This window comes from Drosophila miranda, chromosome 3 (genome assembly GCF_003369915.1).
Source record: "Drosophila miranda strain MSH22 chromosome 3, D.miranda_PacBio2.1, whole genome shotgun sequence".
Lineage (NCBI taxonomy): Eukaryota > Metazoa > Arthropoda > Insecta > Diptera > Drosophilidae > Drosophila > Drosophila miranda.
Window position 1 is genome coordinate 4676303 of NC_046676.1, and position 26362 is coordinate 4702664.

A 26362-nucleotide genomic window follows, 5' to 3' on the forward strand; every position below is an offset into this window, starting at 1 on the left:
CCGGAAGCGCGTTGGGGCGCAACATAGTCTGGCAGTCAGCCGCCGAGGACGCTTCGGTTGTTTATTATAATGGTCTTTGCGGTTTTTAGGCACACGCCCTAAAAGTTTAGTTTTTGGAATTTTGTAATTGCCGCAGCAGCAGCAGACACACTCAAAGAGAGATTTATCAGCCTTAAAGCCATCTACATATATACAAACTCCGAGTCCTATTCATGTACTCCTATCAGTCGTGCCTGGCGGCGGCCACACGTTGCGTATGATAAATGTGGGACCTGTGGGCTCGACTTGTGAGTAAGACGACTTCTCGCCGGCATCCCCCATCAATATCAATTGCCGTCTGGCAGTGCCACTTAACTCTGCCTCTGGCGTAAAATTCTCTGTGAGCTAGGGGCTGCGTCCGTCTCCGCCTCTGTCTCTGTCCTTGTACCTGTCGCCGTCCTGCAGGTGTGCTTAAGCCCAGATCGCTCTTGATAATACGAATTACCAGCCAAAAGAAATAAAGATTCTCGCTGCGAGACTTTCCCTTTTCTGCAGTTTCTGTGGCACCCATTAATTTTATCTAAATTAAATCATTTATTACTCGTGTGTTAAGGCAAGTCCTTAAAGTGCGAAAGCAATCCGAGTTAGTAGCCTGATTATAAATTCAGGTTCCAATGCAGTCTGCAAGCCCTGTTTGGGCGGGACAAACAGGAGGGAGGGGAGTGAACTGCACATATTTGCTCCAGGCACAGGCAAACAATCCGCTCAAAGCCTTTGCCACTTGACCTTCTCCCCTTTTTTCCTGCTCCCCAGTGTGGGTGCTGTGGCGCAGTCATATGAGTGGATACCGATCCCCGGACGATACCGAACGTGGGCGAAACGCTTAGGCGTTGACAGAGCATGAAATTCATAGAGATTGCTCCTTTGCCGTGATTGATGGTGTGGGCGGCCGGGGACACGCCCCGCTTGGACATCAGCAATGTAATATAATGCCCGACCAGGGGACGAGCAGTCGGTGGCAGGAGGCTAACAATGGCACTCGACCAAGTGATTCTCGAATTGAAACTCGAATTGAAAATTGCATCAAGTGGAGGGCCTTTAATTGAGGACCATTTACATTTACGCTTGAAAAAATACCCATATACTCGTCCCATACGATGGACGGTTCCTGCTTAGCTTCGATTCGATTGCTATTTAGGCACAAAATTAATCGATGATAATTGCATTGGAAGTGACATCTCAACGACTCGAAAGGGAATTGGAATGGTGATTTAATAAAGCGAATAATTCATGGCACGCTCTGTCCAGCATTTGGAAGTTGGAAGGGGGCGGTGGGGGATTGCCGTTTGTCAGGCTGCCTCAATGGGGCAGCTGCTGCCTCTTGACAAATGAATGTCGGGAGCATGACGTGAGCATTTAAAAATGTTTCATTTTGGATTTCCTCCCATCTCGTTTTCCCCCTGTTTTTTCTCTGTTTGTATTTCTTGTCGAGCTTTTCATTGCACGTAGTAAACGTACATGTATCCCTCCGTATTTGTGTGTCCTTCTTGAGCAAACAAGGAGCGAGCGCCAGAAGCCAGAGGAAAAACTCGTGCACTCGAGCGGAAAATCTGTTGGAAAATTTAAGAAATTGTGCATTTTGTAGGCATCTCCAATTGGACTGAGAGAAAGTTTCTGTTTAAGTTTGAAATTTTGTAATTTTCATTAAACAAAAGTTTATAATTGCAATGGGAGTTTTTCCAACTGGATGTTTTAATTATGCCACGGGGGACTAGAGCAGAGTATTCCGCAAAAATAAACAGACAAAAAATAATCCACTAATGTCTCGGCGGAAAGGCATTTCAAAGGTAGATAAAGTTCTCGGATTAGTTTATTATCCCGTTTCTAAATTATTTTGAAATCATCCTCATATATACAATATTCATGATTCAAAGCTGCTTTTCCACATTTTACTCACCGTTTGTCCATCGCAGTAATCCATTCCATTGCCATTTTGAATGACTTTAATTACGTTCCGGTCGCACTTTTAATTTAATTCGAAGCAAATTCCTCGTATTGAACTTTCGAGTGTTTTATTCGGGCATTCCATAAATGGCGAACCGAAATGTTTCCGCAGATGAACACAAATCGAAGGGGAAATTAACGCGAATCGAAATCAAAATACCGGAAAATGGTGGCGTGGCCGTGGCCCCCTCCTCCACGCAGTCGCTTCGCTTCGCTCAGCTGCCTTCAATTTGCGATTCCCTTTGAAAGCTGCATGCCACGGATCTTCTCAGACTGTGAGAGTGCGGTTTCCAATCCGCAGCACAGACAGGACAGGATGAAGGAAAGACACGAAGTTTTCAAATAGATTTTAGTTCTGCAAAAGTTAAATACGAGAAAATTCGAGTTATATTTCACTTAGTGTTAGCCCAAAAATTAGTCTAAATGGCTACTGAAAAGTCAGATATATAGTATGTGTATGTGTATAGCAAATGCCACAAACAGATGTAAAAGCTGGTATTTGTTTGCACTAATGTCAGTTCTTATTGTTGCTTTTACATTTTCCAAAAAAAAAGGGTTTTATCCCGTCGCTTCTCGGCTCTCGCCTTCTCTTTGCCCGTACTAATGTGTTGCCAACTGCTGACAGCTGGCCTCAAGGCCCTAATGCTTGCTTCTGTGTGTTTTTTTCTTAACAAAAGCAGGATCTGTGAAAAAAGCTTTGAGGCAATGAGAGCTAGGGACTGATGCGAGAGAGAGACAGAGTTGTTAAACTGTCGGGGGAACTAATACAACAATAGTTTTTTCTAGATAACAATAGATTACCCGTTCCTCCTCCTGCTCCTCCTGTTCCTGATGCTCTTCCTGCTCCACTAACAAAAACAAACAAATAAACACACACACTCTGCGTATACTTAATGTGCTGTCAATGGGCAATCTGATTTCCCTTCTCAATCTGTTCTTATCTGAGCGACCACTGGACAAAAATACTGGATAATGTAAGCAGGAAATACGTGATTCCAGATCATACGGGCTGCCTGAGTCACCCTAATGCACAAGCCACTATCAAACGTTGTGTTTACCCATTCGATCCATTATCTGCGAGTATATCTATATGGCGGCCGTACTTTCTAGATGGCTCTGCGTCAATGGATAAAAAAACATTATTTATAAAGGCACGGGGAGCGGGGACGCTTATACTCATGCCAGGGGAAATGCAGTGTAAGGAAAAATGCAAATGCAGAAGGAATAATTACTGTCAGTCTCTGGTGAAGCGGCTCTTATGAATAATTAAGCTGGCCATCAAGTATACGTTACCGTGGGCGGCGGAAGGTGCCCCAGCTTATGCTACATTCTGTATCGTATCTCTTTATATCTGAAGAAACCCCTGATAATTCCGCCGTTGATGATGATGTCGCTCTTTTGCGTGGGCCCTAGCGATAAGTGCTCACTATCGCACACGTCCCAAAAAATGGTGGCTATTCTGGTCCTGTCAGCCGAGTGGCAGCGGGGAATTTGAATTCAATTAATGTCGGGAATTGCAAATCGGGAATCGGGCATCCGGATGCTGGCAGTCGGGAAACAGATGTTTCGAGTAATTTCCACTTTAGGGTTTTCCAACTTAGTTTCTAATTAAACAAACGGCAGTAGGGAAACTTTTGAGCTAACATAAATGTGTTTCAACTTTCGACTGCTGCCGTTACAGCTGGCAAAATAAAAAGTTGGGCAATGAATCAGAACTTACGTTTGAACAGCGCGATCCTTCCAAATGATCAACAAGGCGGAAAACTCAATAAAATTATCAGAAGAAGCGGAAACCGAAGACTAAAAGGACCCAAACGGCACTTCTCCGTACACCGCACTCCGTTCTCCTTTCAGTATTTAGTTTTCAATTTTAATCTTTTCACTCCTCCGACACAACCGAACGGAACTGAACCGAACTGAACGTTTTTCCAGGTCCAAACATTTAGCCCACACTCCGTGGCAGCCAAAAACCGACAACAAAAAGCGAAAACAGCGATGGGTAATTAATTTCAAAATTCTTTTGACACTGTATTTACAATAACTTTTGTTTTAATTTATGTTTGAAATTTCCCAGTTTTTTTTCAAAGAGTTGTGTTGTATATACAAATAGTTTTTGAGCTAACTTGGGAATTTTGAAACTGTTTGGGGAGCCGCTCGAACTTCCGTTACATTTCGTAGTCGCGTCGCAACTGTTTCGCCGAGCATCGAGTGCCCGAGCAAGTGTTCTCTTCACCACACTTCTGTCCTGCGCCTAACAGGTGAGTTTTTCCTCCGCACTCTGCGGAGGTGGGTTGTGGCTGCGTCCCCGAAAATCTCTGGAAGTCTCCCACTGGCGCTGACTGCAGTGCTGATGGCTGTGGTGCGGTATTTGCGTCTCTCTTTGTTTTTACCTGTCCCTTTTCCTTCCGTCTCTTCTTTTTTGAAGCTTCAATTCGAACATTTTGGCGCGTTTTTCGTTTAGCAACAAGTTTTGAATAGCAGACACAGTTGGCAAAAACCTGCATTTCTGTTGTCAAAATGTCTCGAGTAGTACTCGACCACATAGTATATCACCCAGATTTCTATTGTACAAATTGATATAGGAATTATACAAAGAAAAAATGTTTTAATTTGTATTTTTAAGATTAAAAAAAGGAGCTATTTCTGATTTCAATAACAAATATCTGAAATTAATTGTAATTTCATCATTTGTATTATAACCAATTCAGAAAGTGATAAATCGATTGTGCGGGTGGAATCTTTTCTCAATATTTCCACTTCATTTTAGCAAATTTTAAAAAGATGTCTATCGATTGTGATTTTTATTGTTTACTTATGTTTTTTACATTGTTCGGCTGTAGGATTCATCGTTTCTTGACCAAATGCCGTTTTTTTGCGTCAAAAGTAAAAAGTGAAAAAAAATAAAATAATGAAAAAGACTCATTTTAACCAACCAAAAAAAAAAAAAAAAAAATTAAACCATTGTTGCAAACAAAATCCTGTTCATCTCAAGTTTTACACCGATAAGCATCCATTTTGTGTGCCTTGAAAATCCTTGAAGAAATCTATAATTTAGGACGTTTTTTTCTTTTAACTATTCAAAATATCGTAGACAAGGTTTCGGGTGTTGAGCGTTAGGTCTGACTAGGATATACATTTGAGTCCTTGCGATCCCCCTTGGAAATATTCATTCGTATTCATCTAAAAACCTTAGGGTAATTGGGGTTGTGTTGTACTATATATGTACACATACCTGCCAGATCGGATATAATTGATCTAGCGGTAATCTTGCAAGATGTATTTTATTTATTTTATAAATTTATCTGCAGAGTGTGTCAAGTTGTATCAGAGGTATCAGTTCTGTAATGTGTTTTTACCGTACCCCCGTTAGAATTTCGGAGCCATCATTCATTCATTTCCTCCCAGCAACATGCTGCTGCCACATGTCTCCTCTCTCCGTTGCTGCTTCTTGGCAACAAACTGTTGAGCGTTTATTTGGTGAGTCGTCGCATTCGAGCAGCTCTTCAACAGGCAAATTGTCTGGCCGACTGACTGACAACCATCCTCCGCTCCCGCTCCCGCTCCCAATCCGCCCCCTGCCCAGTGCTCCATCATACATACAGATGTGTGAGCACACTTGGCTGAAATTGCACATTAAATGGAATTGCAATACAAAACAATCAACGTGTCAATTAAATAATGCAGAACAGCGGCAGATAGCGGCCTGCCTGTCCAATGTGTCCTGGCGTGGATGTGTCAATGGCAGGCGGGGAAATCCTCTGATGCCCATTCAATCCCAGTCCGTCGACTGAGCCAATGCCCATGAAAAGGTGTGAAAATGCAAAGATTTTCTTTTGTTTTTGCTACCTTTTGGGGTATCTGCTTGATATTGTTGCTATGGTCGCCAGTCGTAATATTTACGGCACTCTCGAGTGCCTTTATTTCCGCATGAATCATTCCCTCCGCCAGTTCTAGGCCAGGTCCCATAGTACAGCCCCCTCAACGAGTATAAATTCTTTTCTCCTACTTCTTCTGGCTCTCTACGTCCACGTCCCCCCCGCTTTGGGTGTGTGGTGTGCCTGTCTGTAGCACTTTTTATGTGCTGCCCATCGTAGATATTTTTTCGGTTCGCTTCGGTTCTGCTCGGTCATTCTGCAAGGAAATTCCAGGAATTTTTACGGTCGCTTTGCCTGTTGAATTTGTCATCACATGCTGATGGGCTACGTTGCCTTCTCTTTCAAGCCGTAGATGAGTGCGAGTATGTATGTTCGCTGGGCAGGCGAGACGAGAGACGAGAGACGAGGGACGCGAGCCGCGACACGACGACAGCCCTGTCGGTAATTATGATAAATGTGTTTTTAATAAACTCAGCTGGTAGGAGTATCCTGTTGTCGCCTGGTCCCGGCCTGGCTGTCATAAGAGAGGCTACAATGTCTGGTTTCTGCGGCAGCTTTAATGCATTTTTCTTTTTTTCTGCCCATTATCGGCGCTTCTTGCCACCTGTACTAATGGCATTTCCTGTCCCAGTCCACCGTGTGCTGGCCATTAGCAGGAAAATCCTGTTGCACATTGATCGACAACACAGTGTTGTCCTTGTCCTGGGCGTGGGCTTAACTTGCTCCACAGGACATGACAGGGAGTGAGTCAGTCTGTCCACCTGTCAGGGTGTGTGCGTGATAGCTGTTAGTATGTGTTTATGGCGCTGGATTGTACCTGCTCTCCACCTGCTGATTTCACTGGTATTGGTAGAGTGTCTGTGTATGTGTCTGTGTTTGTTAGTCATTACACTTTACTCTTTAGTTGCATTAACGCTTATTCAATCAACGTTCAGCGTTCAAATTGCCTGTTAAGGTGGCCCACATCGTCCTGCCTGCCTGTCCCTACCTGTTATCCCCATGCAAATTTGTATGTGAATTATGGCCGCGTAATTTGATTAGCCGATATATGAGGTCCCGCACGGAAACACACAAGCTAAAATGTAAACTGAGTTTATGACTTGCTTGGAGCCTTCTCATGACAAGGTAATGAACACACACACACATTCTACCTCCAGCCAGGCTTCATGATGCCTGAAAATAGTTCCACCAACTAAAACATAGCCTACTTTTGCGGGCTGCCTGGACTTTATCGGATGTGCCATAAATGTTTACAAGCAGCTGGACAAGCAATTTAATTTAACTTTTCTTGAATAAATCCCATCTAACATGTGACACATTTTAAATGAGTGCTTAAACGCTTAATGGAATTTGAAACAGCCTGTTTATTTCTTATTTGTCTAGTCAGAAGCCATTCGCATTCGGCAACTGAGCCGTATTTGATGTAGTACATTGTAAATTCCCACAATATTTAGATTGCACCCAATCGAATCTGTTCTAAATGCTGCCAAAATCCATTGAAAATCCTGGTAAATCAAAAGTTAATAAACGCAATGGACTCCCCCTTCATTTGCATTCAACCAAAAACTTGATTATTCACGCGATTTACCGAGAATAAGCATAGTAGAGCAGAGCAGAGCGGAGCAGAGGAAGAGCAAACTGTGTGCTTAATGAGCTCGGTGAAATGTGTGCTTAAAATTAACTTTTAGCTAGCAGCACAAACTGATGACAGAGACTGTGTTTGCTGCTGTCCCCTGGGTTGTCCTGGCTGTCCTCATTCTGCAGCTGTTGCTCCGCCAGACGGGACGCTCATAATTACGCATACAATTTGGAAGGCGGCTCCTTCAGCTCAGTTAAATGGCAGAAGGGTTTCTCCAGTGGCCCAGACTTGCTTTAATAATTAAGACTCGGCAAATCAAGACATCCTTGAAAGCAACAAAACTCTCAACATAAACACCCAGAGAAAGGATGAAGGGATGGAGGACAGGCCATGAGATTTTGTGAGGACATCGCTGGGATGGTCGAGAATAAATGGCAAACGCTGTCATCTGCAAGCCAACTACCAGCAAGTGCAGCCAGAGGAGGGCAGGTCATTGCTTGGAGGAAACAGAAACACCCCTACTAAAAAACTAATTTCTCGCTTTGTTGAGCATAATTTTATGCAATTGTTTTTAGATTTAATTATAGAGTGAGTGGTAGGGAAGCCCAGCCGCACATTGGGCTGAGAGAACTCGTATATTCATTCGTTTTCTCTTTGAGTGTGCTCGCTGCATTGTTTTCCTCATTATTTGCAGTACCCGGAATGCTCCTTCTGAGGGAATGAGCATATTGATGCAATTAAAATGCTGCTGACGGCACCACGTGGCGAATGGCGTAGGGTGCAATTCGGGCCTTAATCGCTCTATAATTGGATTAATTAATGGATGCCGGCGAGCCGATGCCGATGAATGAAAACTTTCCCCCGCCCAGAAACTGTTGGCACCTTGAGGAAAGTTCAATGGCGTTCAGCAGCTGTTCTAATGGGTTCTTTGACTAGGGTGCGAGCAGGGAACCGAACCCATTCATGCTCGCGTTGGGTTTGGTATTGGGTGCTGAGAACGGCGGCACCACCTGTGCTCCATCGGCTAGAAAAACCGAGCAGCGATACCGCAAGCAATTTACATGTTGTTCTACCTTTCTTTTTGTCTATATCTCTATAGCCAGTCAGTGCTTTCGGCCACTCTATTCTGCCTTTGACTTGTTCGAAATTTATTTCTTAACTCCACAGAGCAGAGGCGGCAGGAGGGTTCCGGTGAGAGCTGGGTAAAGAAAACACGGTTCAAACTTGGGGACTGGGTATAGCAAAAACCTGCTCAAACTGAGTGTGTAAGTTTTAATTTTATTTTCTCACTTCATTTTGAGGGTTTACTCTCTCCGTGCTTGGCCGTGGCGCGTACAACACTTTACATACATTTGCATAAGCGGCCGAGCAGTTTAAGCAACCTGTCCGGGCAGGTTAATAAACAGGCTTCACGCTCCTTGCTTAGCACGGGCCGGGGCCATGGTCGGGGTCGGGATCGGGGTCGGGATCGGGGTCGGGGTCGGTGTCGGTGTTGGGGTAGCCGTTAAAGCCTTCTCGTAGCGACTTTTATGGCTCCTGAATCGCACTGCGGATTACAGATTGCGGAATGCGGATGTCTCATGGCGGATGGCTGATGGCGTATGGCGCTCAGGTGTGAGCCGGATTCTTGTCTGGTTGCTGATTACTTGTGGCTTACTGCGTTAATGCGACGCTTATCGCATGGGAATCGCATTAACAGCGTTTAAAGACAGGCCCGAAACGACCTTGAAAGGACTCCCCACTCTTCACCCAGCAGACTGTTTGATTAGCCCAGACCCTTGCGCGGCGAGCAAATATTGTACAAATATCGCATTTGGCTAGAGTCTTGTTGTGCAGTTTGTGTGTTATTGGCTGTGTTTGCGTATTTAATCAAGGCAGCCCAGCGGCTATTAAATGTGCAAACATTAGCCAGAACTAGGAGCAGAGTCCGGGACCAGAATCAGGGACTCTGTTGTCCTTGTTTTTCCTAGTCAAATACTGTACTGTCTTTGAGGGATGTGAGCACTTATCTGTGACCCACATGTAGCCTTACTTATTTATAAGTATTTCATTGGTTGGAGTCATGCAAATTTGGGGGAATTATTCATGATACACCAAGGACAAAAGCCATGATTAAGTAGTTATTCGCTGGAACCTATTAACCTTCAAGCTCTCTCCTAATATATTCTCACACATCTCTCGGCGTAGAAACTTTTCCTATGGATTGCTCTCCGTGTTTTGTATTCCAGTTTTGGCCCCCATTTGCTGTTGTGGACTGTCAACGTGCCAAACAACGCCTTCGCCTTCATTTATGCCGTACTCGTGCCCGGCCTGCGCTACCAGCAGCAACAACAATAGTAATAATAATGGACCCTCTGCTACGTGCCACTATCCGAAGCAGCCATCGTTCCGTGCGTGCCTTAAGCGCCCATCCAGCATGAGGGCCAACAGCAGATCCAGCTCCAGCTCCAGTTACAGTCACGACAATGGGAGGGGAGGAGGGGACTCTCTCGAACTGTCGCGCTTGATGCGCTTTTGATAACTTGTTTGAGTTTTGTTTGAGCCTTCTGTCTCGGCCTGACATCTTTGTTGCCTGCTGCCTGCTGCCTGTTGGCTGTCGTCACTGTCAACAGGCAGGTCCCGCGTGACTTGGCGACCAGTTCGTTCGCTATCAGGTTGATAAATAGTTTTTTCTGCCCTTCTTGGATTACACCGCTCTACCGCCCTCTCGAGTTGGTTTAAATTAAAAAGCATCCAGCAAAACCATTTTCCCCAACTGCAAGGAAGAATACCTGGTATCGCTGAGGGCAACTTTGGCTCGTATTTTCCCCCTTTTTTTATTTTCCGCACAGGTGCTGTAGCTCCCAGTGCTCTCCCTCTCTTTATACATATATTTTTATTATTCGCTAAAGTCCTGGCTTTAACATTGCAGGGCCCTTGAACACAGGTAAAACGGAAGCATAAAAAATGTATTTAAAATAAAACAAGATTTTGCACTCAAAGCAAGCTGTCAGCGCATGCCGAGGCACTGTTTTTTTTAGAGATCTGGCAACTATTCTGGATAAATATATGTACTTCTGAGACCCGACCCCTTGCTAAGTAAGCCAGATATTTGCGCCTATCCCTGGAATGCCGCCTCAATTTTTGGGCCAATTGTCGGCAATTGGTGTCAATTTACGTAGGGTTTTCTGCCATTTTAATGGCATAATGGCATATTGAATCTCCCACATATATAACAAGGGGCTATCGATGTTTGCGCCGAGGATTTCTCCATAAATAATTCATTGGAACATGTAACAAAACTGCGTCAAGTGGTCGCACACACCGGCAGACAGAGGACCAAGGACTGTCGCATTACATTGGCGGGAGGCGTCTGCGTGGGTGTCTGTTTTTTATGGCTCCCCGGGGAAATGACGTACGACTACTGCCGAGTATGAATGCCAGTTTAATACACAAAACTTTGACAATATTGTCACACAGTTAACACGGATACACACTAGCACTCACCAACAGCAGGCCAACAGACGTGCAGCCAGACAAATGTGCGAATAAAATTGCTATTTTCGTGCTGCCTGCGTCTATTGTTAGCCCTATTGAAAAGGTATTCAAGCTGTCACCTAAACACACACAAACACAGACATTGGTGTATTTGTCGCCAGAAAGATAGATAAATGGTTGTTATAGCAGCAAATCAATCATTTTTCCACAGTAGAGCCTTCTTTATGGGACTAAAATCTGCTGAAAGAATATCCATTTGAAGCACATAGACGATGGGAATTCAATTCATCATGTGGAATATGTATTGGCGCTTAATTATATGGGTCAATTCGAGCCAAACCCGTCAAAGTGAGCCAGACAGCCTCCCTTGATTTTAGACATAAAGCAAACAAGTCTTGAGGCTCCTCTCCAGTCCATGCTTGAGTAGTTAGTCGGCGCCCACCAGCGTGGACGTCATTTGCATGCATTGGCAGTACTCAAGATGAAATTAGAACAATTCGCAGCCGAGGAGATAAATCGAAAGGACTTTGTTTCGGCCTCCCTATCGCTCTCTCGTACTTGCCGAATGAATTCCGAGAACAAAAATAAAATCTCTCGCTTGGCGTGCTCTTCAAACGTTTTGATTTAAGTTCTGGCCATTGTTTTTATTTGCCTTTAATGGGGGCTGAGCTACGGAAGCAGGTGGAGTCCGTCCATCCCTCGCTTCCCTGAGCTGTATCTTTAGTGTATCTCTGTTTGCTTTAACATCGAGAAAGTTTTGCTCTTCTTTTCAGTCGAGGCAGCGACTCATAAAGCAGGCTGAAGTCCCACTCCTGGTTGTTTTTCCCTGAACTTGAGGTTTTTTTTTCTTTCCTAGGTGCGAATTGGAAGGCAATGGGGCGGCAGTCCGCAAAACTTTTTCTCCGCTCTCCTTCTCTCCGGCAAGAAAAGGTCACTGAACAATTGACAAAGGGGCTTCTCCCGCTCTCCGTTTTCCTGGGGTTCAACAAACGCCATTTAAAAGTTTTACATAATAGTTGGTCCCGGCACTTGTCAAGTGCCCATTAAGCCAAAGATCTTGGCCAAGGAAAAACAATGACAGGCGCTGGCTGCCTGACCAGCGGTTGATGCGGAAATTCAATCAAAGCCCGCTCAATTAAAAGTTGTCAATGGAGCACTATTAGAACACTCATTACGTTGAGTATAGTTCATAAGTTTGCTCATCCATGGGACACATCCACAAGAACACACACACCTCATCATTGGCTTTTGTACAGATTCCAGTTACCTTAATTTGTCAATTTGGTTAATGGATTCTGTCGTTTCGAGATTTTGGATATCTGATTGAATTTGATAATCCATTTGGTGTTGCCGGACTAAGAAAAATCGTATTTGCACAGAAAATGTGGTTCTTTTCCTTTGATTTAGTATCTCTTTTTCTTTTAGAAGGGTCTTCCTGAAAATGATTTGAGTTTCGCGGGTACTTTTAGTCATGTTTCGAACCAACAAGTAGGGCTGTCAGTTACATGAATTGCCAAGCAGTGTTGGAAAAGCGGGAGAAATATATTTACAGAAATCCCTCTATTATATAAACAAGTTTTGGAGGATAGCCGTTGTCGTCGCCCGATATCACTATGCAAAAAAATGGACTCTTTTTTCCACTGTGAATCCAAAGGACTTTCTTATATAAATTTGGGTCTTGCAAATTATTTAATAATTACAATTTTTTTTTTTCTTAGATTCATTTCACCGCTAAAAACTGTTTTTGTAAAAAAAAAAGGTATTTCGAGTAACGGAATTAAACGCCCAAATGAGGCATTGAGGTTTGGTCAAACTGCTGCACCTTAACCGTTTATCCATTGATTGTTTCATACAATACCTTAAACGACACCTAATTAATAAACCTATCAAAATAGAATAAGAAAGCCTAAAATATAATTTATGTCAACTTTTGCTGAGTTTTAAAGGTCAAAAATATAAAAAAAAAAATCAGGCAAAAATTATACATTTATCTTGAATTATAAAGCTTAATATTTACCAGACGGTAACCTTAACCTACAAAGTGTTTAGGTCGACTGATAGCTGCATTTGTCAGCTTTTCAGATTTTCAGAATTTCCATATACCCTGTTGAAAGATACTTAAGAAGTGTAAAAACGAAGCACAACAACCTTAAATAAAAACATGAAAAAAACCAGTTGTAAAAAATATTTGGAAACAAAAATTATTAAAGATTTGTAAAGTCCCAAATCTATCAGGGAGATAGTTGGTTTTCTTCAAAGCGGTCCTTTGGGTTGCTAATAAAATTAAAAATACGTCTTTTGATTAAATTACTATGAGTAAAGAGACTGCCACATTTTCCAATCATTAATCTGATCGTCAAGTGCAGAATCTGTGTGGATCCTGCGAAAACTAGTTTAAGCACGATTCTAGTAAGCCAAACCATCCTCTGCTCCTTTTTTTCTCGCCAGTTATGAGCTGCCACGACAAGACAGACTCCTCTCCCCAACAATTTGTAAGGCTACAGCAGAAGCACCCTTTCCACCTACCACTCAAATATGAAATATGCATGTGCATAATAATATGGAGATTTTCTTCGCAAAGCATGGTCTTTTCTTCCTTAAAGCTATTCTGGATTAAAATTAAACAATAAAATTGTGGATGTCTTGTGTGCGTGTGTAGTGTAACCTCTAGGTAACGAACTAAATCAGATTACTTTCTGTCTGGGCAAGCAATCTGATACAGGAACTGAACGATGGTGCGTGTGGGTCGGCCAGTCATGCAGTCTTTCAGCAGATACGGCAGCGGGTTGTAGCGCGTCAGCATGCCCACATTGCGAATGTCCAGGTGGGCCCAATCGACGCAAGGGACCAGCTCGTGCAGAACGGCGGCAGCGATGCAGCTGGAGGCGGGACCACGTCCGCGGTTGCTGATGTCGAAAGTCTCGTTCGGCATGATCAGTTCCTTAAAGTAGCGCCACAGGGGAAGCCGCCAAATGCGATCCCCCGTAAGGGCCCCGGCCTTCTCGAACTGCTTGTATAGAAAATTGGAGTTACTAAAAAACCCCGCGGCTGATCCTCCCAGTGCTGGGCAGACGGCAAAGCCAACTGTTGCAACGTCCACGACCATGCACGGCTTGTATGCAGCCTGAGCGTAGAGCAAGGGATCGGCCATTGCCACCACACCAGCCTTGCTGACGTCCACGAAGCCGAGCGACTTGCCATTGAGAAGGGTCACTACGTCGCCAGGCTTGGCCGCCATTCCAGAGGACATGTTCTCGCACAATGGCAGCAGTGCCGTAATGTTTATGGGCAGCGACAGGGCGGCGGCGGCACGGATGACGCCGACGCAGGCTGCTGCACCAGCCATGCAGCCGCGGTACATGGACAAACAGTCCTTGGGACGGAGGCAGAGACCCCCGCTGTTGAACGTCAAACCCTTGCCCAGCAGGAGGATTGGCTTGTCCTTGGGTGCGGTGCCGCAGTAGGCGATCTCTAAGATGATCGGCGGCTCGCAGCTGCCCTTGGCCACCATCAAGAAGCTGTTCAAGCTCTTGGACTCAATCCAGTCCATGCCACGTACCTCCACGGATACCCCGCAGGGACACAGGGCATCCACCGCTGACTGGGCAAAGATTGAGGGCGTCATCTGATTGGCCGGCGTACCGGACAGGCGACGTGCCAGGTTCTGCGATTCGGCCTTAAACAGGCCACGCAGCCAGACATCCGAGTCGGGAGAGTCGTACAACTCCAATTTGGGAATGTGTATGCGGGTCGGTAGGCGCCGGTTAGTATGATAGCGCCAGACGGCCAAAGAGCTCCCCTCGGCCGCCTGCTCGATACTCCATCGAGTCAACGAAGACATCTGTGTAGCCCTGCAGTTGAAGGGCACGAGCACCCACGCCGGCAGCGACGCGAACGTTTTCCATTCCCTCGTCGATCATCTCCAGGTCGTTGAAGCCAGCACCCTCCTGTCCCACGCCGACCACGGCCACCGCACGGAACTCCGCATCCACGTTCATGAAGACTCGGCCTTTTCCCAGCTGGCCTTTTATTCCAGTATCGCGTATGAGATCCGAGATCTTGCCCTGCACGCGATCGTCAAACTTCTCGCCGGATGGTGTCATCTTGGGCTGGCGGTCGCCCTCCTTGGCGTACACGCCCACCACAACGCCCTTAATAAACGAGTCGCATTTCTCGGCGTACTGCCGTCGCTGTCCCACACCTCTACATTTGCCCTGGGATGCGCATTGGATACGCCTGTACATCAAGCGTACAGAGTTCATCGCTTAATGATGAGTTACAAGACTTCACTTATTTTACAGACTTCCGAACTAAATTTTGTTTTTTTCTAATAACAAATTTAGAAAAGAATTGTGCCAGCAGCTTAGACAAGGGTCAAAATCTGGAACGAAACATTATTCCAAACTCCTCCTGAGATTCGATGTATTATTGATTCTTAAAACAACGTTTTTTTCCTCTTTGAATTCCTCTCAAATCGAGGGAAGCAATCATTCAACCCATTTCACACAATCGACATAAGTTTGTTTCGCTTCTGCAGCCCCCTCTTCATTCTCATCATCGTCATCAATCTCATCTTCGCTTTCGCCAATAACAATATCATCCAGATTGAGCAAAGTGTTATCCCTTTATTTGGTTCCGCCCTGGTTCCAGCCGCGCAGAAATATGATATGATATGATCACGAAAACACCATAGTCGATGGGACCGCTCGAACGTGAATACGTATTATTTACCGAACATAACTTCTAAATGACGGAAAAATTGTATAATTAACCATAGTTGAGATTTTTATTTTAAAATAAATGGCCGATAAGTTCCGTTAATCGCACAAAAATATAGATATTTTCCCTGTGCATCGATGAAACAGAACCAAAAGTATTTGGTTCATTTGATTTAAATTCAGAAAACTAGCGACCATATATCAACCAAAATATCACTTAGAAATATATTATGAGCCAAAAATGTGTATCTATACTTTCAACCCATAAGAAAAACAGTGCAAATAAAAGTTTGTCGTATTTGTTGAATCGGTAATGGCCCGGTTGACAACAATGAGTCTCATTCCATGCACACATACCCTGGGGGAAATGGATGTTATAGAATTGTGAATATGTTTGTTATCCCAGGCAAAAACAATTTATTTTCAATATATTTTAATATTATTCAATATTAGTTACAATATTTCAACGATATTTTAAAGCTTATTGTCTTCTTGTAGGGACCAAGAATAGGTATCAGGATCGAGGTATATATACAAAACACTCATCATATATGTATGAATATGTCTAAAAAATATCAATTTGAGAAAAGGTCTTTATTAGTTACGTTTTATCTTCATATCAATATTTATACTTTCATATAAAATTAACAAAATAGGGTATACAAAGGTCTATACTACGGCTTACACGCAATATAGCGACTCTTTTTTTGTTGAACTTTTTCGTTTAAACCTTTTTTTACAATAAATACAATAAAAGCAAGGACTAAAAACTAACCAACTGTGTAGAAAATTTATTCATCAATGGGCTTAAATTATGTGGGCACGGCTAAATGTTCTATATAGCTGGTAATATTCGTCGGAATATCAAAATCGAGGAATATGTAAAAAGAACTTGAATTCATCATCGGACGGTATATCTTATCGATAAATCCGCGGTCACAAAGTTGTTAATTTTATTTAATTGCAAACACAGTGCCGTTTCAATTCCCCAAACAGACTACGAGAATATGTTGGTCAACGAAGCTAGACAAGTATTGAGCCGTGCCAGTTCTTTGGCGGCACGTCACCAGGTGAGAAGAGGATGGGAGATGGGAATGGTGTCTCCTGGCCGCAGAGCTCATGGGCGGGCGGCTTTTCGGCCAGTGCAGTTATATAAGGCGGGCCAAAACTGCTTGGGATATAATTAAAACCGATAAAATTTACAACGAATGAGTCGCAGTTTGAAAAAGTAAGACGAACATTTTCGATTATGTAAACGTTATTGCACCCAGCAATTGGATAAAATCGTTATGGCGTGACTGCAGCCAGACATTCGGGCTGCCACACTTACACACACGAGACCAGACTAGCAGACTAATATTATCTTTGTATCTCTGCAGCTGCGCGCTATCAGCAATGGCACAGCCCAGTTAGATCAACAGGCCCAGCCCAAGGAGGCCAAGGAGCCGCAGATAAAGAAGTTCGAGATCTATCGCTGGAGCCCGGACAATGCTGGCGAGAAGCCGCACATGCAGACCTACGAGGTGAACCTGCGCGACTGTGGCCCCATGGTGCTGGATGCGCTCATCAAGATCAAGAACGAGATGGATCCGACTCTGACCTTTCGTCGCTCGTGCCGCGAGGGTATTTGCGGCTCCTGCGCCATGAATATTGGCGGCATCAACACGTTGGCTTGCATTAGCAAGATCGATACCAACACCTCCAAGTCGCTGAAGGTGTATCCCTTGCCGCACATGTATGTGGTGCGCGATCTGGTGCCGGACATGACCAACTTCTACGAGCAGTACAAGAATATTCAGCCCTGGCTGCAGCGCAAGTAAGTAGATGGAACGCCCACAAAACATTAATGGCTCTCATCACTTTTCTCACTTCTACCTCGTTCATACAGAAACGAAGCAGGCGAGAAGAAGGGCCGGGCCCAGTACTTGCAGTCGGTGGAGGATCGCTCCAAGCTAGATGGTCTGTACGAGTGCATTTTGTGCGCTTGCTGCTCAACCTCTTGCCCATCGTACTGGTGGAATGCCGAGAAGTATCTGGGACCTGCTGTCCTAATGCAGGCCTACCGGTGGATCATCGATTCGCGTGACGAGAACTCTGCCGAGCGTCTGAGCAAACTAAAGGATCCCTTCAGCGTCTATCGTTGTCACACCATCATGAACTGCACGCGCACCTGTCCCAAGGGCCTGAACCCAGGCCGCGCTATTGCCGAGATCAAGAAGCTGCTTGCTGGTTTCGCCTCGAAGCCAGCTCCCAAGCTGGAGACAGCGGCTCTGCACAAGTAAAGCCCAGTTTCCTGATCATTTTTGTTCGTGCTTTTCCCTAAACCAGTTCGCAACTAGTTGCAAAATTGTAACACAATCGACAGATCCAGTGCGAAATCCTTCAACTGATTTGCTTACAATGTTTTAATTTATTTAAGCTTACAGTAAACTATATATGTTATTACAGTTTTTGAAGGGAACGTTGTGTGACGGAAAAATAAATAGTTAATCGTGTATCCACTAACGCATCTGCCCTTGCATTGACTTCAATGAGCCGGGGGTGAAGTCGCCTCACTCATCAACATCATCTGGCGGATAAAAGTCTTGAGTGACTGGAATGACGCGATCGTTGGTCTCGTCATCCTCCTCGTCGTGACTGTCCGTGTCCTCGCTGTCGTCGTTGGCTATAGAAGAGGGACACTATAGAAGGGACTTCCGAGACGAGCTCGTTTAAACTCACCATCTTCATCATCCGTCTCGATTCCCGGTATCGTCAGCATCTTGCCCAAGGGCTGCAAGTCGGTCCCAGCAGTTTTGAGGGACTCGCGCTGCAAAGGAAAACAATGGTTGCAAATTGTGGCCCAAAATTAAGGCGAAGAGTGCAGTGCGTACCCAGTTGCTACGCTCGTCCTCGTAGCGCCTGGTCTGTGCCTCCTCGCTGACGGATGCTGGCGCCATGTCAAGCCAATAGCGATTGGCCACCGACACTTTCAGACTGGGAAAGAAAGGTATCATTGGCATTATTACGAGTTTTTCGACAGTCCAAATTTAATTTCCACTCTTGTTATTGTTTTGATAGACGCCTTCTTGATGATATGGCAACGCCACAACTAGTCGCTGTATCGAAAAAAATTGCTAAAAAGATATCGAACCAGAACAACAAAGGCAAAAAATATGTATTTAAAAAATTTTTTTATTTATCTATAGAAGCTATAAAAAGGGACACCCGCGCGATGCTTAAGGTTAAGGCATCACTAATGCATATTTATTGGTAGTAAAGTTCCAAGTTCATGCCGTCATGGATTTCATCTGCAGGAGAGGTATGCAAAAAGGAAAACGTTTAAAAGATTGTTGGATGTACACTATTCAATGACGTACAATCAGATAGGCGGATGGGATCCTTGTAGATTGTGTACCACTTCTTCAGGACAATCTTCTCGTGCTTTGTGCCCGTCTGTGCCGCAATAAGTTTCTTCAAGTCTCCAACAGTGTCGTCCGGATTGCATTTGACGCGCACCTGCGGGATATGTGTGAAATTGTATCCACAATCTTTATGTATGCTTAGGTATTTACCTTCTTGCCCAGTCGATCGTTGCAAGTTATTTCTATCATTTTGTCTACAATTTCCACTGCAATTTATAGTTATTTTCTTGCGCCAGCTGTTAAAAGAACTGCACGGGATCTACACATTTGCTACACATCTGCTACATAATGGTAGGAAACAGAGGGTATGGAGAAGAGGCAAAACGGCCCAGAAAAGCCAACGCATGCAATGTAAAATCCACCCTTTTGCCTTATATACCTTGTCCGTACAGGCCGAGGTGAGGTCTTTCCAATTCGAAACTAGAACTCATTTTTTCGTGGCATTATTAGCCCACTCAGCCCCCCTCTATTTAAACAGGTAAGCAACTTGAGCTAAATCGCGGAATATAATATTGTTTGCAAATTCTTCTTGGATGTCCATCCTATCCTTCCTCTTTTCGTACAATTCTTCTTCCTCTTTACTTAAAAAACAACCACGAAAATCAGAAATACACTGAAAGAGAGCAAATCTCGCGCAGCAAAAAAAGGCTATCGATAATCTCTAGAGCTGCGCGGTAAAGTGGAACTGTTTGAAAGTGATTGTGTGACACGAATAAATGATGCATGGAAGCTCCGAGCTTATGGAAGTTTTATACCCTATGGCAATTTACATTTCCTTTAAAACGGAACTTCAAAAATCAATCCTCCTCCTGGATACTTCGCTCGGTCAAACTCGGCATAATTATTATGTAATGCTGGTGTATCTTAACTTTAGGTAGAACGTTCTTTCTTGAAGCTTGTTTTTCTCAATCAATTGGGCAGAGGCTTGTTAACAAGAGATCGGAGGAGTCCATTGATCTGATAAAAACATCTGCTCGTAATTTATTGTTTTTTGATTCTTTTTTCTGCTTTTGTAAATTGAAAAAAAAAACATTTCCTCGACCTTTGTTGGGTTTTTTCTTTTCATTATTGGGAGGAGGAAAACTGTTCTATTGTTTGTCCAAGCTTAAAACGGTAAATTTCTCTGCTTCAATTGCAATGCTACTGAGCACACTACATATAAAACGCAGATCATAAAACTATATCAGAAAGAGTCGAAAATGACTTGCTCCAGCTCACTGTTGGTCCTGCTGTCGATGATGGTGCTGATGACAGCGCTGCCGTTCGAAGCTCACGCTCAAATAGTGCGCAACGGCCATTGCAGGCCCACACCCGTCCGAGTCCCGGCGGGGGGCATGATCTGCGAGCGGCAGTGCTACACGCCTGGCGGTCCACCCTTTCTCTGCCGACGCATACCCCTCACCACTGACCTCCGAATATGCAGCGGCACCTGTTGTCGCTCCGGCCCATACTGTCTGCAGTTGCTGCGAACGTGATTAGATAATACATATACAGTATGTCAAGAAACTCTTTACACACTGAAAATAAATTAAATTTGTTTACTTTGGATAAGAAAATAATGGCCTTTGATTGAAATTTATCAAATTTGTTTAATTCATAACCATTCAGGGATTAATTATAAAGTAGTTTTTGAAATACATATACAATGTACATATATATAATATGAATGTACAATGTACATATTCTGTGTTTAATATTTAGTGGACTGGAGTTTGGGGTTTTGACTACGCGTGCGAGAGCGTCACTGTTAGCTTTTTGGACATATGCAATAGCAACACAATTCTGAGCATAAAAATAGGTACTTAAGCGGTAAAGCACAATGATGAGCATATGAATGGGAGCAGTTAGACTATGAATCTATAGAAGACTGAAATAAGCGGCTAATTTCTCAACAATAATAATACAAACGAGGGGGAACATTGTGAGTTGCTGCGGCTACCGCAACTCTGAATTTATACCCGATACTTAGTCAGTATGGCTCTCCTCCGGCAGACGCCGCTAATATTAAAAGACACGACAAAGAGTGCGTGCGAGAGAGACAGAAAATCAGTCTGAGCGTGACGTCGGGCGCTGCGTAGCCACTGCAAATTGATTTGTTCCTTTTGGCTATAAAAATGATCCGATCTGATCCAGATTCAGCAACCGGATAGATATGGTCATTATCTATGATTCTGAGATATACGTTTTATAGTGAGATCTAACAGGAGTGCGAATACCAAATTTGGTTACTCTAGCGTTAATAGCCTCTGAGATTTGTGAATATCCCCAGATTTTCGTCCTTTGCGGGGGTGGAAGGGGGTGTGGCGAAATTTTGAAACAAACTCGTCTCGGTACGATATATTAGGAGTCTGGATACCAAATTTGGTTGCTCCAGCTTTTATAGTCTCTGAGATCTAGGCGCTAATGTTTTACTCTAAGCAAAGCCGCCTATGCTACGTGTGTGTTAGAGAGAGACAGGGCGAGAAAAAATGAAATTGTTTTCTTGATGCTGGCTATAATACTAATACGATCCAATTCAGATTCTGCAGTCTAAAAGATATGGTCATTCTCTACGATTCTGCGCTTTTGGTTTTCTCATATCTTTAAAATTGTGGATGCCACAGATTTTCGTCCTTTGTGGGGGCGGAAGTGGGCGGGGCGAAGTTTTGAAATATTTTTGTAGCAGTGACATATCACAGAAGTCTGGATCCAAAACATCGTTGCTCTAGCTCTTATAGTCTTTGAGCACTAGGCGACGAAGGGGACGGAAAGACGGACAGACGGACAGGCGGACGGACGGACGGACGGACAGACAGACATGGCTCAATCGACTCGGCTATTGATGCTGATCAAGAATATATATACTTTATGGGGTCGGAAACGATTCCTTCTGGACGTTACACACATCCATTTTCACCACAAATCTAATATACCCCAATACTCATTTTGAGTATCGGGTATAAAAACTATTTATGAAAGGAGCAAAGATCAATCAATCATTAAACTGGAATAGGAGATGAATTGTAAGGATGAGAAATGATGGATGATGTCATGGAATAAGTACACACTTTGCATTAACATATTTTATAATGAAACATTACAAACAACACTAATTTAACGCATATAAATAAAAAGAAAATATTAAGACTAATTGTTTAATTACCTCTAACTTGGGAGGGTCTCTCAAATACCTATAAAAGAAAGGGGTTTTTTGTTCACCGGAACGAAATTAAAACTTTAGCTAATCATTAATGATGAAAAACGTTATGTTTTGATTTGTCTGCCTAGAAATCCTGTCGCTTTCCCAAGCTGGAGGAGTGCGCACATGTCCACTACGAGCGCGTACAACTGGGACCCCTCTCTGTCCAGCTGTTGGATGACAAGTCCGAGCACATGGGCAGCAGCATAGCCTCCCAGTCGATTGGCGGGGATCTGCCGCACAGCTCGCTGAGGAGCTTCTCCCCGAGAGCTGTTGGTTCATCATTCGTGTGTGTCCGCAGCGTTGCGAGCCCTTTTTGATCAAAAGATCCTTTGAGAATATGCAACTGCTCGACGAAATGCTGCATCGCTGTGTGTACGATCGAAAGATCAGTGGCCTGAGGAACATGGCAGAGCTGGCCGGAGAGCTGCCGAGCGAAACGGATGTGGAGTATGCGGTGGGCAAGTACTTGGAGCGCTTCTCGAAGATTGCCTCTGATTCTCTGACATGCGGCACCATCCTGACGTGGCTGCAGCTGGACAACAAGGGGCGACGTCTGCCCCTGGCCGATGGCGAGACGCAGCGAGCCATCAACACCCCGGCGGTGGGGGCAGCCTATGGCGTGAGGCGCTATCAGGCCCAGGCCCCGGACGAAATTAACATCGAAGTGGGGGATATGATCTCAGTGATCGACATGCCCAGTCCCGCCGAGTCGATTTGGTGGCGCGGCAAGAAGTCCCATCTGCAAAAGTCCCTCTACGAGGTGGGCTTCTTTCCGCAGTCGTGTGTGGCCACCATTGGCGACAAGGTGCCGAGGAATTTCCCCATGCCAGCGCCCCTAGTGGGCCATCTGGATGCCTCACCCACGCAGCCAGTGCTGCGGAAACATGGCAAGCTGATAGCCTTCTTTCGATCCTTTATCCTGTCGCGTCCGTCGCGGCGGCGGCTCAAACAGAGCGGCATTTACCGCGAACGGGTGTTCAACTGCGATTTGTCGGAACATTTGCTAAACAGCGGCCAGGATATACCCATGGTCCTGCGATCCTGTGCGGAGTTTATAGAAAATTATGGTGTCATTATGGTCGATGGCATCTATCGACTCTCTGGCATCACCTCGAATATCCAGCGTTTGAGACGCGCCTTTGACGAGGAACGAGTCCCGGATCTAGGAAATCCGGAGATGAAACAGGACATCAATGCCGTCAGTTCGTTGCTAAAAATGTACTTCCGTGAGCTGCCAAATCCTCTGTGCACCTACCAGCTTTACGACAATTTCGTGGAGGCCATACAGGTGAAGGCCGACGAGGCGGATGAGCGTCTGAGGCTGATGAAGGAGACGGTATTGAAGCTGCCGCCGCCACACTACAGGTAGGAATCGGAGGAGTGGCAGGAGATCTTCCATAAATAATAACTCTTTCTCCCTCCCGTAGAACCCTCAAATATCTGGCTGAGCATTTGTACAAGGTCTCGCAGCATCACGAACGCACTGGCATGACGGACAAGAATCTGGCCATTGTTTGGGCCCCCAATTTGTTGCGTTCCCCTGCCCTCGAGTCTGGTGGGGTGGCCGCCCTTCGAGGCGTTGGCGTCCAGGCCGTGGTCACCGAGTACCTGATACGGAATTGCCATAACATATTCGATGCTCTGGAGGATCAGCGTCACAGTGTGCTGCCAGTGGCAGTGGCACTGAATCCTAGCGAGAGAGGAGAGCTCCGTTTGGAGTCCCTCACCGACTGCGAGAGCCTGCTGGTGGAACAACGCGAACAGGATCAATCTTTGGGTATGGTAGAGCGCCCCAAGAGCCTGAGCACGGGAGGAGCCAAGCTCATCAGCCTGGAGGAGGCCCAAGAGCGACACTCACGCATCGAGGGGGGAGATCTGAAGCATTCGCTGCCGATTAGCATGCTGGCAAGCAGCTGCAGCAGCACCACCAATGCCGCTGCTGCTGCTGGGAACGCAGCCACCAATATAGGATCTTACATCGAGGTGGGGGGAGGTCCCTCCAGTCTCCCCGACAAATACCACACAGTGCTGTCGGCGCCACGCAGCTGGCAGAAGCTGGGCAGACAAATGCGGGTTAGGCGTCAACCCGTCTAAAACGGAACTGGTGTTTTTCACTAGGAAGTACAAAGTTCCGGTACTGATTCCCCCAAGACTATGTGGGGAAACGCTAGTCTTCAGCAACAACGCCAAGTATCTTGGCCTAATCCTCGATAGAAAGCTCGATTGGAAATTGAGCATAGAGGATAGAGTAAAGAAGGCCACAGTGGCCCTCTATACTTGCAGGAAAGCCATCGGACTAAAATGGGGAATGACCCCCTATATAGTTCGGTGGCTCTACACCGCCATCATAAGACCAATCATGCTCTATGGAGTGGTGGTATGGTGGCCAGCCTTGGACAGAAGGACATGCCTCAATAAACTCAGCAGAGTTCAACGCATGGCAGAGCTATGCATAACTGGCGGGCTACGCACTACTCCAGGGGAAGCCCTGGATACTGTGCTGGACCTCCTCCCTGTGGATCTCATGGGAAAGAAGGTGGCAACACTTTCCGCCCTCAGAATGAGAGAAGCCAGACTGTGGAAAGCATCCGCGGTTGGGCACTCGGGAATCCTGATGAGACTCCCGCAATTACCAGAGAGGACAGATTACTGTATCCCCAGTGATCACCTCTCGACGCCCTTCCAGGTATCAATCCCATCTAGGGAGGACTGGGAGATGGGCGAACCAGGACCTGCAAATGCAGGTATGCAAATGCACTATTCAATGACGTACAATCAGATAGGCGGATGGGATCCTTGTAGATTGTGTACCACTTCTTCAGGACAATCTTCTCGTGCTTTGTGCCCGTCTGTGCCGCTATAAGTTTCTTCAAGTCTCCAACAGTGCCGTCCGGATTGCATTTGACGCGCACCTGCGGGATATGTGTGAAATTGTATCCACAATCTTTATGTATGCTTAGGTATTTACCTTCTTGCTCAGTCGATCGTTGCAAGTTATTTCTATCATTTTGTCTACAATTTCCACTGCAATTTATAGTTATTTTCTTGCGCCAGCTGTTAAAAGAACTGCACGGTATCTACACATTTGCTACACATCTGCTACATAATGGTATGAAACAGAGGGTATGGAGAAGAGGCAAAACGGCCCAGAAAAGCCAACGCATGCAATGTAAAATCCACCCCTTTTGCCTTATATACCTTGTCCGTACAGGCCGAGGTGAGGTCTTTCCAATTCGAAACTAGAACTCATTTTTTCGTGGCATTATTAGCCCACTCAGCCCCCCTCTATTTAAACAGGTAAGCAACTTGAGCTAAATCGCGGAATATAATATTGTTTGCAAATTCTTCTTGGATGTCCATCCTATCCTTCCTCTTTTCGTACAATTCTTCTTCCTCTTTACTTAAAAAACAACCACGAAAATCAGAAATACACTGAAAGAGAGCAAATCTCGCGCAGCAAAAAAAGGCTATCGATAATCTCTAGAGCTGCGCGGTAAAGTGGAACTGTTTGAAAGTGATTGTGTGACACGAATAAATGATGCATGGAAGCTCCGAGCTTATGGAAGTTTTATACCCTATGGCAATTTACATTTCCTTTAAAATGGAACTTCAAAAATCAATCCTCCTCCTGGATACTTCGCTCGGTCAAACTCGTCATAATTATTATGTAATGCTGGTGTATCTTAACTTTAGGTAGAACGTTCTTTCTTGAAGCTTGTTTTTCTCAATCAATTGGGCAGAGGCTTGTTAACAAGAGATCGGAGGAGTCCATTGATCTGATAAAAACATCTGCTCGTAATTTATTGTTTTTTGATTCTTTTTTCTGCTTTTGTAAATTGAAAAAAAAAACATTTCCGCGACCTTTGTTGGGTTTTTTCTTTTCATTATTGGGAGGAGGAAAACTGTTCTATTGTTTGTCCAAGCTTAAAACGGTAAATTTCTCTGCTTCAATTGCAATGCTACTGAGCACACTACATATAAAACGCAGATCATAAAACTATATCAGAAAGAGTCGAAAATGACTTGCTCCAGCTCACTGTTGGTCCTGCTGTCGATGATGGTGCTGATGACAGCGCTGCCGTTCGAAGCTCACGCTCAAATAGTGCGCAACGGCCATTGCAGGCCCACACCCGTCCGAGTCCCGG

The 26362-nt window shown here is 44.8% G+C and overlaps 7 protein-coding genes and 1 pseudogene across 7 annotated transcripts in view; 3 read left to right on the plus strand and 5 right to left on the minus strand.

Moving 5' to 3' along the window:
• The window catches only part of LOC108160374 (rap guanine nucleotide exchange factor 4), a 37195-nt gene extending 33035 nt beyond the window's left edge, over positions 1–4160 (minus strand). Inside the window, exons 1-2 of the mRNA XM_017294347.2 lie at positions 3704–4160; positions 1937–2338 (exon numbers count right to left, since the gene is read on the minus strand). Coding sequence (XP_017149836.1) covers positions 1937–1971 — 35 coding nt within the window. The 5' untranslated portion in view covers positions 1972–2338; positions 3704–4160. The remainder of the gene's footprint in view (positions 1–1936; positions 2339–3703) is intronic.
• A 9303-nt stretch (positions 4161–13463) lies between these two features.
• LOC108157946 lies at positions 13464–15351 on the minus strand (annotated as a pseudogene).
• Positions 15352–16571: 1220 nt separating this feature from the next.
• On the plus strand, positions 16572–18137 carry LOC117188095 (succinate dehydrogenase [ubiquinone] iron-sulfur subunit, mitochondrial-like). Its single transcript, XM_033391425.1, has 3 exons — positions 16572–16702; positions 17012–17448; positions 17521–18137. Exons 1-3 carry the CDS (start codon positions 16640–16642, stop codon positions 17912–17914), a joined length of 894 nt encoding a protein of 297 aa, XP_033247316.1. The 5' UTR covers positions 16572–16639; the 3' UTR covers positions 17915–18137.
• Positions 18020–18716, minus strand: LOC108160430 (anaphase-promoting complex subunit 15A). Its single transcript, XM_017294433.2, has 3 exons — positions 18506–18716; positions 18354–18441; positions 18020–18297 (listed from the first exon to the last, which is right to left on the minus strand). Exons 1-3 carry the CDS (start codon positions 18632–18634, stop codon positions 18185–18187), a joined length of 330 nt encoding a protein of 109 aa, XP_017149922.1. The 5' UTR covers positions 18635–18716; the 3' UTR covers positions 18020–18184.
• Positions 18717–18788: 72 nt separating this feature from the next.
• On the minus strand, positions 18789–19326 carry LOC108160431 (ubiquitin-like protein 5). Its single transcript, XM_017294434.2, has 3 exons — positions 19187–19326; positions 18992–19130; positions 18789–18922 (listed from the first exon to the last, which is right to left on the minus strand). Exons 1-3 carry the CDS (start codon positions 19223–19225, stop codon positions 18879–18881), a joined length of 222 nt encoding a protein of 73 aa, XP_017149923.1. The 5' UTR covers positions 19226–19326; the 3' UTR covers positions 18789–18878.
• Positions 19327–19979: 653 nt separating this feature from the next.
• LOC108160433 lies at positions 19980–20664 on the plus strand. Its single transcript, XM_017294436.2, has one exon. It carries the CDS (start codon positions 20236–20238, stop codon positions 20509–20511), a length of 276 nt encoding a protein of 91 aa, XP_017149925.1. The 5' UTR covers positions 19980–20235; the 3' UTR covers positions 20512–20664.
• Positions 20665–22507: 1843 nt separating this feature from the next.
• Positions 22508–24346, plus strand: LOC117188276 (GTPase-activating protein CdGAPr-like). Its single transcript, XM_033391835.1, has 2 exons — positions 22508–23582; positions 23645–24346. Exons 1-2 carry the CDS (start codon positions 22555–22557, stop codon positions 24309–24311), a joined length of 1695 nt encoding a protein of 564 aa, XP_033247726.1. The 5' UTR covers positions 22508–22554; the 3' UTR covers positions 24312–24346.
• A 535-nt stretch (positions 24347–24881) lies between these two features.
• On the minus strand, positions 24882–25306 carry LOC117185896 (ubiquitin-like protein 5). Its single transcript, XM_033391686.1, has 2 exons — positions 25186–25306; positions 24882–25129 (listed from the first exon to the last, which is right to left on the minus strand). The coding sequence occupies exons 1-2, from the start codon at positions 25222–25224 to the stop codon at positions 24917–24919; spliced, it is 252 nt and encodes an 83-aa protein (XP_033247577.1). The 5' UTR covers positions 25225–25306; the 3' UTR covers positions 24882–24916.
• Positions 25307–26362: the final 1056 nt, after the last annotated feature.